Source organism: Paroedura picta, chromosome 3 (genome assembly GCF_049243985.1).
Source record: "Paroedura picta isolate Pp20150507F chromosome 3, Ppicta_v3.0, whole genome shotgun sequence".
Lineage (NCBI taxonomy): Eukaryota > Metazoa > Chordata > Lepidosauria > Squamata > Gekkonidae > Paroedura > Paroedura picta.
In genome coordinates, this window is record NC_135371.1 from 66529125 (window position 1) to 66545517 (window position 16393).

The 16393-nt window shown below is 46.2% G+C and overlaps 1 protein-coding gene across 2 annotated transcripts in view; it reads left to right on the top strand.

Moving 5' to 3' along the window:
* Positions 1-2472: 2472 nt before the first annotated feature.
* RGS14 (regulator of G protein signaling 14) overlaps positions 2473-16393 on the top strand; it is a 31573-nt gene continuing 17652 nt past the window's right edge. The window contains exons 1-4 of one of the 2 annotated variants that reach the window (XM_077326199.1): positions 2473-2562; positions 12214-12235; positions 12662-12816; positions 13200-13292. In XM_077326199.1, coding sequence (XP_077182314.1) covers positions 2482-2562; positions 12214-12235; positions 12662-12816; positions 13200-13292 — 351 coding nt within the window. In that variant the 5' untranslated portion in view covers positions 2473-2481. Of the gene's footprint in view, positions 2563-10169; positions 10390-12213; positions 12236-12661; positions 12817-13199; positions 13293-16393 lie in introns of those variants that run through there. The other variant, XM_077326200.1, reaches the window with a different exon arrangement.

Consider the following 16393-nt stretch of genomic DNA (forward strand, 5'->3'; position numbering starts at 1 on the left):
TGCATAACTCTTGTGACAGCCGGAGAGTCTCTTGGGTGAGACTGACCTCACACAGAGCCAACATTTGGCCTATTTCTGGTATGCAAAGCTTTCTGGGTAGGCTTCTCTAGCTTAACATTATTGCTCACATTGAACCAGAAATAAAGATGGAGGCTTATAGCTTAATTCCTCCTTGCACAACAAAGTGTCTCTTAGGGGTGTATCATCTCCATCTTGTCCACTGCCTTTAAAAAAACAGTCATCTCTTGAACTTCTCATAAAGGAGACAAATGATGGCTTTTTCACTACTCCTTCTAAAACTAAAGTGGCTTCTCCCCAAAAAGATAATGAAAACTGCAACACAAGTTAGTTTCTATACACTCTGAAGACCCCCCTCCACATATTTCTGGGTGATTGCTGGGAGGATTAAAAAGGGCTGCTCCTCACCAGAGGCAGAGCTCAGACAACTGGGAGCACGTGGAGAGAGCTGCTGGGGAGAGCTGCTGCTGACCAGGTGAGGCTATTGTGGTGCTGAGTAAGGTGATTGCTGGGAGGATTAAAAAGGGCTGCTCCTCACCAGAGGCAGAGCTCAGACAACTGGGAGCACGTGGAGAGAGCTGCTGGGGAGAGCTGCTGCTGACCAGGTGAGGCTATTGTGGTGCTGAGTAAGGTGATTGCTGGGAGGATTAAAAAGGGCTGCTCCTCACCAGAGGTGCAAGCTGAAGGGTGAGAGACAAAGGGCTCTTGGCCTGGGGTTCGTAGCCTAGCAATTAGAATCAGTAGATTATATTTTCCTAGTTGTTGCACTGCCTAGAAGTTACAATAGACCTCCAGGATGCTCATCCCATCATCTGCAGGGAGTTTGATATGATTGCCTTCCTCCCTGAAGACAAGATGGACTACATCTGCCCCAAGTATAAACTGGTAAGACTTTTGGAGGAAAGGATTAGGGGCTTAGAAGAGAGGCTTATTACTCCGACAGAAATTAAGAAAGGGGAGGAGTTCATAGACAGGAGCTGTGCAACTCTGAATAAAGAGGATACAATCAGTCCTGAAGACTCTTGCCTGTATCTTATTTTGAAGAGATGTTTAAACATTACGATAGCGATCAGAGAGCGTTAGGGCAGTGGTTGAGAGTAGAGGAGTAAACTACCCCCCCCCCGGGTCTCAGTAAAAGGTGTTGAGTGGTCCCCGGTGAGTTGACCCCGGCGTTGAGTGGTCCCCGGTGATAAAAAGGTTGGGGACCACTGCTGAAGAGGATAAGAGGATTGACCCCTTTACGGAGCCTCTGCAGACAGTTATGGAAAAGACTCAATGGCGTAGAGTGAGACGGTTCTCGGGGCCTTTGGAGCTCCAGAATAGATTTCAGGCCCTTGTGTTATGTGGGCTGTCACCCCTCCATCAAAGGCTGGCACACCCATGTCAACCCTTCCTGACACACCTGCGCAGACCTTGGCACCAGAGAGAGAAAAGCCAGGTCAAGCCTTGCAAAGCATAATGGGAGAGCAACTAAAACCCACTTTTTGCTCTGAAGCAGGACTTGGAGTTAGGCTTCCCCCAACCTACTTACTTGCAAACAAAAGAGGAGTTTGTCAGCACACCTGGCAAGTAAAGAGAGACAAAGGCACCCCACCCAAGACTCCCCTCCAGCCAGCCAAGCACATTGTCTTTTAAAGGGAACTGGCCACTCTCTTTCAACACCAAATCTAATCCAAGATTTGGTCTTTGTCTTTTCCCTTACCACTATCCCCAGGCACAAACAATCATCCAGGATTTGCCAGAAATGGGCCATCAGCCCTTCTAGACAGGAAATATTTTCCCAGCAGCTCGTTTCTTTGTCTCAACAACCCATTTCTTTGTTGGGACCTGGCTACAATCGTTATTGGCCATCAAACTCTTTGTCCAAGCCCTGGACAAGGTACGAGAAACATCCTGTAACCTCAGGCCACAAACGTCCTTTAAATATTGGGCTCCCACAGCTACAAAGTGCAGTCAGTTTCAAGGCTACAGTAACTCTGTCCGACGTTCGTCTTGGTCCCTTGTCCATCGCCCCAAATTGGTTCCCTGGACCTCCGGAACTCTGCTCCACCCAGAAGACAGGTAGATATCACTTCCAATCAACCCTTAGTATAGGTTCCTCCCCTATAAGCCTTTTCCTTGTGTGCTAATGGCTAGGAATGTACATTTCTTTGCTAGAGTGCACATGTGTTGTCTTTTATGTAATTAGTGTGTGTTAATAAAGTCCTTTCATGTTTAGATCATTGTCTGCTTTGGTTCTATCTCAGTGACATAATTACCCTGTAAACTGTGCAATACAAGGTCTCACGCCACGCTGCCTCTTGCTGGCTCTACTAGCTGATTCCCCACAACTAAATTTAGACATTTGTCCTTACAGAGACGCATTTGGCGTATCACTTGCAGAGGAGGTGCAAGTGTCAACGAGGGAAGAGGTCCCAAAACAAAGTCTAAGACAAAGTGAAGAGGCTACAGGGATAGAAGGAAATGGTGTTACGGGTAATTGGAGACTCCCTACTAAGAGGAATGGATCGTCATGTGGCCGGGCCTGATCCCCTAACCCGAGAGGTGTGTTCCTTGCCAGGGGCAAAAATTAAAGACATTTCAGAATGGCTGACCAAACTCCTCAAATCTACGGATCGCTACCCATTTGTGATGGTCCACGTGGGAACGAATGACATGTCAGTGAATACCATCGCTCCTATTAAAACAGACTATCAAGATCTAGGGAGGAAGCTCAAGCAAATGGGGGCACAAGTGGTATTCTCTTCAATCTTGCCTGTCAAGGGAAGAGGAATGCGTTGGGAGAGGAAGATAATGGAGGTGAATCAGTGTCTGCGTAGTTGGTGCCAGCAGGAGAGATTTGGTTTCTGGGACCATGGGATAGGCTTTCTTGAAGAAGGCCTACTAGCACCTGATTGGCTGCACTTGTCAAAGTTGTGGAAGAATGTGTTTGGCAGGAACCTGGGGAGATTCATCAGGAGAGCTTTAAATTGATGCCACAAGGGGAAGGAGAAGTTCAACATAGGGAGTGTAAGGAAGGAGACCGATCAGGGGCAGCCCAACCAGAAAGGCCAGCTCGTAGGGAACCAAAAGTAAAAGGATTCAGATGCCTTTATACTAATGCCCGAAGCATGGGCAATAAGAAGGAAGAGCTGGAACTTCTCATGCTAATGGAAAGGTATGATCTAGTAGGCATCACAGAAACTTGGTAGAATGATTCTCATGACTGGAATGTAATAGTGGATAAATATGAACTGTTTAGAAAAAGCAGAATAGATCAAAGAGGTGGAGGAGTGGGACTGTACGTGAGGCATCTATAAACCATCCGGAGAAGTCCACGGTTCCTTGCAGGAGAACAGAACAAAAGTCCTTCCTGTTCCCGTATTCCTTTATGCTTTCCTCAGGTGCTCGGATCGGGATGTGGGTGCCATCCACTGCGGCAAAACAATGTGGGAGCTCCTACCGGGCGAACCCATCCATACTCTGAGGAAAGAAAAAGAAAAGAATAGACACCAGGGATCAAAGTTAACGTGGGGTGCATCGAGTATTCGTTGCTCACCTGTCAAAAGTTAAAAAAAATTAAAGGGCAAAGGGGATATAAGGACACCCACCGCTCCAAGCCGGTCTCTGAGGCACACCACTTTGCTGTACAAATCTGCCTCCATGGCGAAGCAAAAGTCCAGCAGGATCTCACCAACTGTGGAGACTACTAATCCGAATTGCTGGGCAACTGTCCGGAAGTACTGTGGGGTGGCCAAGTACCACAAGACAGCTGCCACCCTTTTCTCCACAGGTATAGGGCACCGCATGTCAGTTACTCGCCTCTCCATGCGGCCACAGAGAGCTTCCACAATTTCAAAAAAAGTTCCCCTCGACCTTTGGAAATTTGAAATCCAGTGGTCATCATCCCAGCGAGACATCACAAAATTTTCCCACCAGTCGGTGGATCTTTCGTCCACCCAGAACTGTCTGGGGAACCGGACCTCTGATAGAGCTTGCCAGCGTTTCCTAGCCACTACGCGGGGCCTTAGAGATTTGTTTCTAGTGATGGCCCTCCTTCTGTCCACACGTAGTCTGTATTCCCAGAAAGTAGACCTCATCTGTGACACGGCAGAACGGACATGCTGGGCTATTGCTAGCATCTGAACCAGCAACACAAGAATAAGCTTCTCCATTGCTAAGTTTAGCTGTGCGGTGGCCACAAGGCTAGGAGAACAAAGAGTGAGGCCGAGCATGTGTTTGCCTAGGTACACATAGGCATGTAATCTGTGGGCGTGTACTGTGGGTGGGGTACAGGCTTCCCTCATAAAACATTTTTTCATAGGAAACATTGGAAACCCTGTCCAAGTGCACCAAAGATTTATCGATGATTCATTGCTACATGTTTTTCGGAGTTTTTTTTTCTCCTTCACTAGAAATTCCTGACAGGTAAGCCCTTTCCTCACATAAAGTGCCACTCCTCTACCTCTTTGAACTATTCTGTTTTTTCTTAACAGTTCATATCCATCCACTATTACATTCCAGTCACAAGAATCATTCCACCTGTGATGCCTACTAGATCATACCTTTCCATCAGCATGAGAAGTTCCAGCTCTTCCTTCTTATTGCCCATGATTCGGGTGTTAGTATAAAGGCATCGGAATCCTTTTACTTTTGGTTCCCTATGAGTTGGCCTTTTTGGTTGGGCTGCCCTTGATAGGTCTCCTTCCTTACACTCCCTATGTTGAACGTCTCCTTCCCCTTGTGGCTTCAGTTTAAAGCTCTCCTGATGAATCTCCCCAGGTTCCTGCCAAACACATTCTTCCCCAACTTCAACAAGTGCAGCCAATCAGGTGCTAGTAGGCCTTCTTCAAGAAAGCCTATCCCATGGTCCCAGAAACCAAATCTCTCCTGCTGGCACCAACTACGCAGACACTGATTCACTTCCAGGCAAGAGTTGGTGGATTAGGTGAAGGATATGAGGATCCTAGGGGGAAGTGACCATATCCTCATAGAATTCCTTTTGAGATGGGGAGGGAGGCAAGGAAGCTTGTAGCCAGACGTGGATGTTGGATTTTCATAGGGCAAACTTTAATAAACTCAGAGACATGATGAGTGTCATACCATGGACGAGAATGCTGGAAGGGAAGGGAGCATGTGAAGGGTGGGTGCTACTCAAACAAGAGCTATTGCATGCTCAATCAATGACTATCCCAGAAAGACGAAAACACTGCAGGAGCTCTAAGAAGCCTATTTGGATGAACAGAGAACTTCAAGAGGAACTAAGGAAGAAAAGGGAAATGTTCAGGAAATGGAGGGAAGGACAGAGCTCTAAAGAAGTGTACCTACAGGTTACTAGGCACTGTAGATCAATCATCAGAATGGCCAAAGCTGAGAGTGAGCTAAGATTGGCCAGGGAAGCCCACTGTAACAAGAAAAGATTTTTCAGTTATGTGAGGAGCAAACGTAAAGGAGGCAACAGGCCCACTGTTGGGTGCGGATCGACAAACTCTAACGGAGGATGCAGAGAAAGCAGAAAGGCTTAGCGCCTATTTTACATTGTTTTTTCTGCACAGGTCAAAGGGTTTAGGCACATCTAGAGATGGCAGTAGCCAAGAGATAGTGCCTGGGTGGCAGGTTGACATGGACAGAGAGGTTGTTGAGAGGCATTTAGCTGCACTGGATGAGTTCAAATCCCCTGGGCCGGATGTAATGCACCCGAGAGTGCTCAAAGAACTTTCTGGAGAACTTGCACAACCCTATCATCATCTTTGGGACCTCTTTAAAGACTGGAGATGTCCCGGAGGACTGGAAGAGAGCAAACGTTATTCCGATCTTCAAAAAAAGGAAGAAGGATGACCCGAGAAACTACAGACCAGTGAGTCTGACCTCGTTGTGGGTAAGATAATGGAGCAGATATTAAAGGGAGCAATCTGCAAACATCTGGAGGACAATTTGGTGATCCAAGGAAGACAGCATGGATTTGTCTCCAACAGGTCCTGTCAGACCAATCTGGTTTCCTTTTTTGACCAAATAACAGATTTGCTGGATCGTGGAAATTCGGTTGATGTCGTTTACTTGGATTTTAGTAAAGCTTTTGATAAGGTTCCCCATGATGTTCTGATGGATAAATTGAAGGACTGCAATCTAGATTTTCAGTTAGTTAGGTAGATAGGGAATTGGTTAGAGAACCACACTAAAAGAGTTGTGGTCAATGGTGTTTCATCAGACTGGAGGGAGGTGAGTAGCGGGGTACCTCAGGGCTCGGTACTCGGTCCGGTACTTTTTAACATATTTATTAATGATCTAAATGAGGGGGTAGAGGGACTACTCATCAAGTTTGTGGATGACACCAAATTGGGATGCCTGGCAAATACTCCAGAAGATAGAGACAGAGTTCAACGAGATCTGAACACAATGGAAAAATGGGCAAATGAGAACAAGATACAATTTAATAAAGATAAGTGTAAAGTTCTGCATCTGGGTCAGAAAAATGAAAAGCATACCTACTGGATGGGGGATACGCTTCTAGGTAACACTGCATGTGAATGAGACCTTGGGGTACTTGTGGATTGTAAACTAAACATGAGCAGGCAGTGTGATGCAGCGGTAAAAAAGGCAAATGCCATTTTGGGCTGTATCAACAGGGGCATCACATCAAAATAACAAGATGTCATAGTCCCATTGTATACGGCAGTGGTCAGACCACACTTGGAGTACTGTGTGCAGTTCTGGAGGCCTCACTTCAAGAAGGACGTAGATAAAATTGAAAGGGTACAGAGGAGAGCGATGAGGATGATCTGGGGCCAAGGGACCAAGCCCTGTGAAGATAGGTTGAGGGAGTTGGGAATGTTCAGCCTGGAGAAAAGTTGGTTGAGAGGAGACATGATAGCCCTCTTTAAGTATTTGAAAGGTTGTCATTTGGAGGAGGGCAGGATGCTATTCCCATTGGCTGCAGAGGAAAGACATGCAGTAATGGGTTTAAACCTACAAGTACAACGATATAGGCTAGATATCAGGAAAAAAATTTTCACAGTCAGAATAGTTCAGCAGTGGAATAGGCTGCCTAAGGAGGTGGTGAGCTCCCTCTTACTGGCAGTCTTCAAGCAAAGGTTGGATACACACGTTTCTTGGATGCTTTAGGATGCTTTGTGCTGAATCTGCGTTGAGCAGGGGGTTGGACTAGATGGCCTGTATGGCCCCTTCCAACTCTATGATTCTAGGATTCAATGATTCTATGATTATCTTCCTCTCCCGATGCATTCCTCTTCCCTTGACAGGCAAAACTGAAGAGAATACCACTTGTGCCCCCATTTACTTGAGCTTCCTCCCTAGATCTTGATAGTCTGTTTTAATAGGAGCGATGGTATTCACTGACATATCATTCGTTCCCACGTGGACCATCAGAAATGGGTAGCTATCTGTAAATTTGAGGAATTTGGGTAGCCATTCTGAAACATCTTTAATTTTCGCCCCTGGCAAGCAACACACCTCTTGGGTTAGGGGTTCGGGCCCAGCCACATGACGATCCATTCCTCTTAGTAGGGAGTCTTCAATTACCAGTACTCTCCTTTTTTTTTCTTCTCAACACCATTTCCTTCTATTCCCGTGGCCTCTTCACTTTGTCCTAGACTTTGTTTTGGGAGCTCTTCCCTCGTTGACACTTGCACCTCCTCTGCAAGGACCTGAAATCTATTCTGGAGCGCCAAAGGCCCCGAGAACCGTCTTGCTCTATGCCGTTGAGTCTTTTCCCTAACTGTCTGCAGAGGCTCCGTAATGAGGTCAATCCCCTTATCCTCTTCAGGACTGGTTGTATCCTCTTTATTCAGAGTTGCACAGCTCCTGTTTATGAACTCCTCCCCTTTCTTAATTTTTGTCAGAGTAATAAGCCTCTCTTCTAAGCCCCTAATCCTTTCCTCCAAAAGTCTTACCAGCTTACATTTAGGGCAGATGTAGTCCATCTTGTCTTCAGGGAGGAAGGCAATCATATCACACTCACTGTAGATGATGGGATGCGTGTCCTGGAGGTCCATTGTAACTTCTAGGCAGTGCAACTACTAGGAAAATATAATCTACTGGTTCTAATTGCTAGGCTAAGAACCCCAAGCCCAAGAGCCCTTTGTCTCTCGCCTCTGGCGAGGAGCAGCCCTTTTTATTCCTCCCAGCAATCACCCAGCAATCACGTCACTCAGCACCACAATAGCCTCACCTGGTCAGCAGGTGCAGCTCTCCCCAGCAGCTCTCTCCACTTGCTCCAAGTTGCCTGGTATTGACAGTGCAGGAAGGACCCTGAAGGAGAAAGCCTCTCGGGTCAGGATTGCCACCCCTCCTCCTCGCCCCGCTGTCTGAGACTGGTGGAGGACAGAGAACCCGGCAGGGGCTAGGTCTTTGAGGTCCTCAGAAAGGCCAAAGCTGAGAGTGGAATTCATGAGGGGAAGATTTTGAGGGAATGAGGTCTGATTTCCAAATCACTCTCCGCACAGTTCCTCATACCCCCCCCAATTGTTAACAAAAGTGTCAGAAATTACCATAATATGAGCATACAGATTTAATAACATGGATGATGATGATGACAGGCTGCTCCAATGGAATCTAGATGCTTTGGCCCTACAACTAGGCAGATTTCAGTCAAGGACAATATTCTGTGTGATGTTATTTAGCCATTCTATGCTGCAGTTGCATGTGATTGATTTGGCTGTCTGTAGATTTTAAACCCTAGCCTCCACTGAGAAGCAGCTGCATTCAATCCTGAGAGTGTTTACAGTACAAAGTCTCCCTAATGGATTCTCTCCTCCTGTGTTACCTGCAGTGCCAAATGTCATGCCCCCCATGGGGACGTACATTGACTATGAGGTGTTTACATTATATTCTGGAATCTCCAGCCTATTACGATTTACTTATTCACAGCATTGCATTAGATCAAGGCCTAGTCTTATGGAAGAGGGTGAAAAATGTCTCTTTGTGAACTCTCTCCATCCCATGCATAATTTTGTAAACTTCTATTGTACTTAGTAATTGCTTTTCTAAACTGAAAAGTGACAGTTTAGCCTTTCCTCATAGTGAAGGGCCTCCAACCCCCAATCACCTTCATTGCCCTCCTCTGTACTTTTTTCCAGCTTTGCAATGTCCTTTTGGAGATATATTGACCAGAATTGTACACAGTATTCCAAATGAAACCACACCATAGATCCATATGACAATCTTGATGCCATATGGAAAATCAGACAATCTAGACTCCTCATGGATGGCCAGACTGTATAATACAACTTATATAAAATGCCTGTGTGGTCAGGGGTGCTGAGCATTTAATGTGCTTTCTTATGAGGCAGAATGGTTGTCATCCTCTACCTTTTCAGAAAATGCATGCAATAGCAATACAATAACATTTATGTGAAATGCATATGGGGATTCATTGCAAGCAAAACTATAGATTGGATGCCACTTTCTCCTGGTACAAGGAGCTTTCTCCTCACATAGGAGGCTTTTCTGCCAGCAAAAGAGCATAATGTTTCAGCATAAAGCTCCTTGCACTTGGCAAAGGGTTTCAATTATCAAAAATAATCCATGAGATCTAATCCTAATAGATCTGTTCTATGCCACACTGATTAAAATACATGGATCCAGGGGAAGTTGCATCAGGGGTCAAGTCTGGCTGAACTGTTCTCGGAGGTTATTCACCTGTGCATTATATAAACAGATGGGCTGGATATCACATCTATCACTATTTGGACTAGGTGTGCACACCACACCCTTTTATTTTTATCTCTTGGTTTTATTTCAGTAGGTTTTGTTATTGATTTTCCTATTGCATTACTGCTGCAAATGGTTTTAATGATATGTTCCTGGTGACTTGCAGGACCTTCTATGATGCTTCCATTTTTCTACACAGAGGCCCAGATACCGAGTGTCCCATCACCTCTTGCCTTCTCTCTCCTTCTCCTTATACAGCTTCCCTGAAACATTGTTCAGCTCCTGCCTATGGGGATGCCAGTAAATTTATTTGGCTTCAGCTTGCAATGCTCAAGGTTCCTTATCTGGAAAGCAGCCCCTTTCCTGAGAACCTTGTGCCCCTGCCTTGGCCCTTTTATGGAGCTCTAGGCTTTAGGTGTGGGGTTTTGCTCTCAAAGGGAGGGAGTCTCTCTTCCAAACCCCATTTTGAGCTGTGGTTTTGGTTTCCATAGTGACACTTCCTGTGGTAGAGAAAAGAGGTAGTGAGTGCAGCACTGTGAGCGTGGCAGGCGGCTGCACTCCTTCTTTCTCTCTCTCTGCCGGGGATGCTCTGAGGGCTCAGCTGCAGCCTCAGGGAGGGGCTCCTCCTGGGCTGATGGTCCTGGGTTTAAGAGACTACCTGTGACAGCAGTACGAGGGATGCTGGGAAAACCCAAACATCTGGGTGTCCAAAATGGCCGAATGGTGAGTGAGGACGCTGCTACTGGGAGGGGTGGTGGTGGTGGAAGGGCCAGAAGCCACAGGAGACTGAGGCGATTCAAAAGAAACACAAACTTCTCTGTGTTTCTTGTAATGTTAGTAAGGGATGCTCCAAGGAAGGAGCATTTGAAGGCGAGGCTGTTGCTTCTCCTAGCAGGGCCTCTGGGTCTGCTGCAACTTTTAGGGTATCTTTTGCTTGGAAAGGTCACTGAAATTTCTATAGCTGGGCCATTATGACAGAAAGGTCACTTTCTTTTCAGCCTGTATTTAACCTGTTTGTCCCACGCTATATGTTGTAACTTGTAAAAGTACAAGTCCATTGTAAGTGGTCTATGTAACAAAGCAAAAGCTCTGTGTAGTGTCCTAGAGGTACACTCCTCTTGCTCAGGAATTGTCGTTTAAGTCATATTGGATGCAAGCAGTCCTGTGCTTTTTAGAAATTTCAGCTTGCACTGAAGTACACTGCTGTGAACACAGAGAAACAATGCTGGCATGTGAAGTTTCTGATATCATGTTGCACAACTAAGCATGACTGGAAGCTACAAAAGGCAGGAAAGGGCAGTAATCACATTAGACGGGTTGACAGAACTGTATGTAGGAGTGTCACATGGTGAGCAAAACAAAAGCAAGGAACTGAGGATTAGAGGTGGGGGAAGCGGTAGAGATTTCTTTGAGGAATCATGTTGTGGAATAGCAGGGCTCTGCAGGTATCAATGCAGGAAATACTGCCAGCCAAGCTCAATAAGTTGATCTTTTGTTGAGACAAATAGGAAGGAAGACAACCCCAGCATGTGATATCAAGTTGCAGAATCTTTCAGAGATAGCTCTGATCAGTTCTGTGAATACAGTTCTTTTGACACATGGAGCCCTGTAACCCTGTCCTGTAATTTCACAACACTAATGATAATAGAAATTCCTGATACATCCAGGGACAGTGTGTGTTCCTCTTATAGGTAGCATTAGATTAGATTCATCCTCACTGGGTACAGCCAGCTGTGAGAGTCTTTGGGGGGATTGCTCATGAGACAGTTTGCAGAGGACAGATCTGTCATGCACCACACTGCTTCAGTTGGTTCTTCTCAAGGCTGATACCTGGACTGAAACTGTAGTATGAGGACCAGAATATGGGCAAATTATATCACCAACACTATCTTATCGCTACTGTGATTTGTCTGAGTACATTATTTCTCTGAGTAAGGCTTCTCTGTAACATCAGAATGGCCCTTGTGATGGAGCTCTGGCCTCCTGGTTCCTGGCTGTGGTTCTTTGATATTATGATTATACACAGAGAAATCTTATGGCTACTACTGACCCTGGCTAATACCACCAGAGGTGGGCCTGGAAACACTGGCTAAGCCTGAAGTCTTCAACTTCCTTTCTATAAAAACAACAACATCCAGGCAGTGACCATATTCTGTCAAAGGCATCAGAGCTCCATCCTCGGACCAGTCACAGTTCTCTCAAGCTCTCTTTCCCTCACCTACCTCATGGGGTGTCTGTGGTGGGGGAGAGGAAGAGTAGGTGATCGTAAGCCATTTTGAGACTCTTTCAGGTTGGACAAAATAGGATACCCAAAAAAAAATTCTTTTCAATTCTCCAAGTATCTTCCCACTCCAATCTGGAAACCCTAGCTCGCTGAGACCTTGGGACAGTCATACTCTCTGAGTCTACTCACAGAGTACTGGAAAGGTCAAATGCAGGAGGGAAAAATATATACGCCACTCTAGGAAGGAATTCTGAGGACTGCTTCTGCTTGGATTTTTCTTAATCTCAAAGAATCTTTTGACCAGGCTTCTGCTTCTCTTACAGGGCCTGGCGGTGTCAGATGGGGGTAAGTTGGGCCTCTGTGTTGGGGGAGTGATATTGGAAACTTGGGGATCAAAGGTCTGAACTGCCTTTGCTCATTGTGAGGTTGTGAGGATTTGTGAGAAGTTTGGTGGACTCATTGAACAATACAAGACAAATACCTGATCAATAATTTGAGACTCTGAGCCATATAAAATTCTTACTACTGGGTATAAAACAATTTTGGCCATAGGTTCCCAGTATTGGACTGTATTGGACTGGAAACTCAGGTCATGGGTCAGTCATTTCCAGGCCTAAGACTTTTCAGCATAAGACTTGGGCCTAACTAAGCTGACCCTGCTAGATCATTCCTACCAGATATGAGGTTTGTTAGTGCAAGGAGCATGGGTGTGCTATCTTGGAGGCTACAACTGTCCCCATGAAGCATCTGAAATATCTCTCTGTATCACAGAGTTAAGCAGTTCTGGGAGTCGGGGCAGCAATAACAGTGTGGCCAGCCTACCAAGTAACCAGAGTGCCACCCATTCTTTGGGGCAATCGGTAGCCCGCTGGGCGGAGTCCTTTGAGACACTGCTGCAGGACCGGCTTGGAGTTGCCTACTTCACAGTAAGTTCCATGCCTTGCTTGTGTCTGTCTTGCTCTCTTTTATTCTGTTTCTTTCTTGATGTCCACTTTTTCTGCTGTACACTGTACACAGAGCCTGTTTATTACGGCTGTCTGTTTGGAATCATCGTGCCTCTTCTCCACTTTCAAGTCCTTCTCACTTTGGCAACATGGTAGCCTATTCCCTGCTCTTTGTGGGCTCCTCTGAATACAGATTTATGCTGCAGATTTCTGAATACAGATTTCAAGGGCAGGGCTACATTGCATTGTTAAGAAAGATATGAACTGGTATAGTGCTGCATGGATTCTTTAATTCTGTCCTGGCTATCACAAATGGTTTCTGGATCAGATGTGGACAATTATAATTCTGATCTTTCTCTTTCCAGGAATTTCTAAAGAAGGAATTTAGTGCAGAGAATGTGTATTTCTGGCAAGCATGTGAACGGTTCCAACAGATCCCAGCTAGTAGCACCCAACAGGTAAGACAATTGCTTGGGGCAAAAGAAGCAGGAGAAATCCAAATTCGATACCAAGTGGTCTCCAAAATCTGCACTCAGAATAAATTTAGGTCTGTTTGCTTCTGCTATGCACTGAAAATGAGGGTAAGAAACTGGTTTATAAAATGAAGGCTGAGATTGTCAGTAAGAAAAAATATTCGGGACTGCTTTGTGGCTGAGTTAATTTGTGAAATGATCAGAATACCCATTGTCCTTGCGAAGAGAAGAGATGCGGACATGCCAAGAAGAGCTAGAATGACTGCTGCCCTCCAGGCTGGTCAGATAGAACAGGACTCTGAGTTCTCTGTAAATACTCTCTCCCACACTTTTTAACATCTATATGCGCCCTCTAGCCCAGCTGGTCCGGGGCTATGGGCTGGGTTGCCACCAATATGCGGATGACACCCAGCTCTACTTCCTAATGGATGGCCGGCCGGACTCCACCCCGTATACATTTGCCAGCTGTTTGGAAGCGGTAGCTGGATGGCTCAGGCAGAGTCGCCTGAAACTCAACCCCTCCAAGACGGAGGTCCTGTGGCTGGGCAGAAGAGGGCAGGACCAGGAAGCGCGCCTCCCATGCCTGAACGGGGTGCAATTAACACCTGCACCAGTTGCCAGGAATTTGGGAGTGACATTTGATGCCTCCCTCTCTATGGAGGCTCAGGTCACCAATGTAGCTCGGACAGCATTTTTCCATCTTCGCCAAGCCCGGCTACTAGCGCCCTACCTGTCCTCGGAACACTTGGCCACAGTGATCCATGCAACGGTCACTTCCAGATTAGACTTCTGTAACTCGCTCTACGCGGGCCTTCCCTTGTCTTTGACTCGGAAGTTACAGCTGGTCCAAAATGCGGCTGCCAGGGTCCTCACTAGAACACCTTTGAGGGCCCACATTCAGCCGGTGCTTCGTCATCTGCACTGGTTACCAGTCTGTTTCCGAATCAGATTCAAGGTATTGGTATTGACCTTTAAGGCTATACGCGGTCTGGGTCCCATCTACCTGCGGGACCGCTTGGTTGCTTATGCCCCCCGCAGGGCACTCCGCTCTGCGGGTATGAATTTACTGGTTGTCCCGGGCCCACGGGATGTGCGCCTGGCCTCGACCCGGGCCAGGGCCTTTTCAGTCCTGGCCCCAACCTGGTGGAACGAGCTCCCAGAAGAGCTAAGGGCCCTGCAGGATCTACCAGCTTTCCGCAGGGCCTGTAAGACGGAGCTCTTCCGCCAGGCATATGGTTGAGGCCAGGGCAGCTCTCCCACTAATCCATCAGAGGATCCCCTCCAATATTGAGATCTCTAACACCGAGATCATGGTTAGATCTATTGTATTGGTGCCACCCTCTTCTGAACATTATTCTCTCCACCAGGCTGAACTAAGATCAGAATTGTGACCACCGCCGCTATATGTTATGTGATATGTTATATGTAACATTTAATTGGGGTTTTTATGGGGATTTTATTGTGTTTTAACTATTTATGTTGTAAACCGCCCTGAGACCTATTGGGAGAAGGGCGGTCTAGAAATTAAATAATAATAATAAAAAAATAATTGGAAGCCACATTCTTTTCCAAGAAAAGCTGATTTCTGTTTTTTTTTATTTGCTTTAAACAAGGAAGGAGTTAATATTTAAGATTTGAACATAACTTTTGGAGAAAATCAGGTAGAAGTTAGTGTTTCTTTTTGTTGTTGTTATTGTTTTTGCTAATCATAAAAAAGTTAGGAAGCAATGAAAGGTACCAATGTTCCACACATGATGTAAGGGTCGTTCCCGGCCCTAGGGAAGCACGCCTAGCCTCGACCAGGGCCAGGGCCTTTTCGGTCCTGGCCCCTACCTGGTGGAATGAGCTCCCGGGTGAGCTGCGGGCCCTGCGGGACCATTCAACATTCCGCAGGGCCTGCAAGACGGAGCTCTTCCGCCAGGTCTATGGTTGAGGCTGGGGCTGCTGGGGTACATCGACTGCTCTCCCCCGGGCTTCTTGACATCATTGACCTCCTTCTCCTCCACCCCCCCTTTTTTAGGAATGGGGGTAGGAAGGGGATCTTATTATTGTGCCGCCATGTTGTGACATTTTAAAGTCTTTTAATGGGAGTTTTAATGGTTTTTTTAAGACATTGTAACCCGCCGCGAGCCATTTGGGAGTGGCGGGAAATAAATCGAAATAATAATAATAATAATAATAATAATAATAATAATAATAATAATAATAATAATAATAATAATAATAAGGAAATCCAGTTGATAAAAATGTTCGTTTTTAGTATTGCCCATACACTTTTAGACTTACATGCATAGCCATACATTTAACTTAAAAAGAAAGATGGGAGTCCCAGAATGGTGAATGCTACTCCCAAATTAACCCTAAGTATATTGAATGAGCCTCTTGTGGTGCAGAGTGGTAAGGCAGCAGACATGCAGTCTGAAAGCTCTGGCCATGAGGCTGGGAGTTCAATCCCGGCAGCCGGCTCAAGGTTGACTCAGCCTTCCATCCTTCCGAAGTCGGTAAAATGAGTACCCAGCTTGCTGGTGGGTAAACGGTAATGACTGGGGAAGGCACTGGCAAACAACCCCATATTGAGTCTGCCATGAAAACACTAGAGGGCGTCACCCGAAGGGTCAGATATGACTTGGTGCTTGCACAGGGGATACCTTTACCTTTTATATTGAATGTGTATCACCATATGAAATAAAAACAAACAGCCAGAATTTCTTTCTCCTTTATCCTGTTCCAAGGACACCAATAGAGTAGGGTTGTCAACTGCAGCTTGAGAAATTCATGAAAATTTGGGGGCAGAGCCTGGAGTGGGGGAAAAGTTCAGTGGATATGTGATGCTATACAGTCTGCTCTCCAAAGCTCATTTCCTCTGGGGAACTGTGGTCTGGAGTTCAGCCATAATTCTGACAGAGCACTGGCCACACCTGGAGGATGGCAAACCAGCCATAGAGGTAGCACAGATAGCAGCAGTATTGGGTACTTTTCCTCTAGCTTCAGAGCCAGCTTGGTGTAGTGGTTAGGAGCGCCGATTTCTAATTTGGCGAGCTGGGTTTGATTCCCCGCTCCGTCACATGCTGGATGAGCTTGGGCTC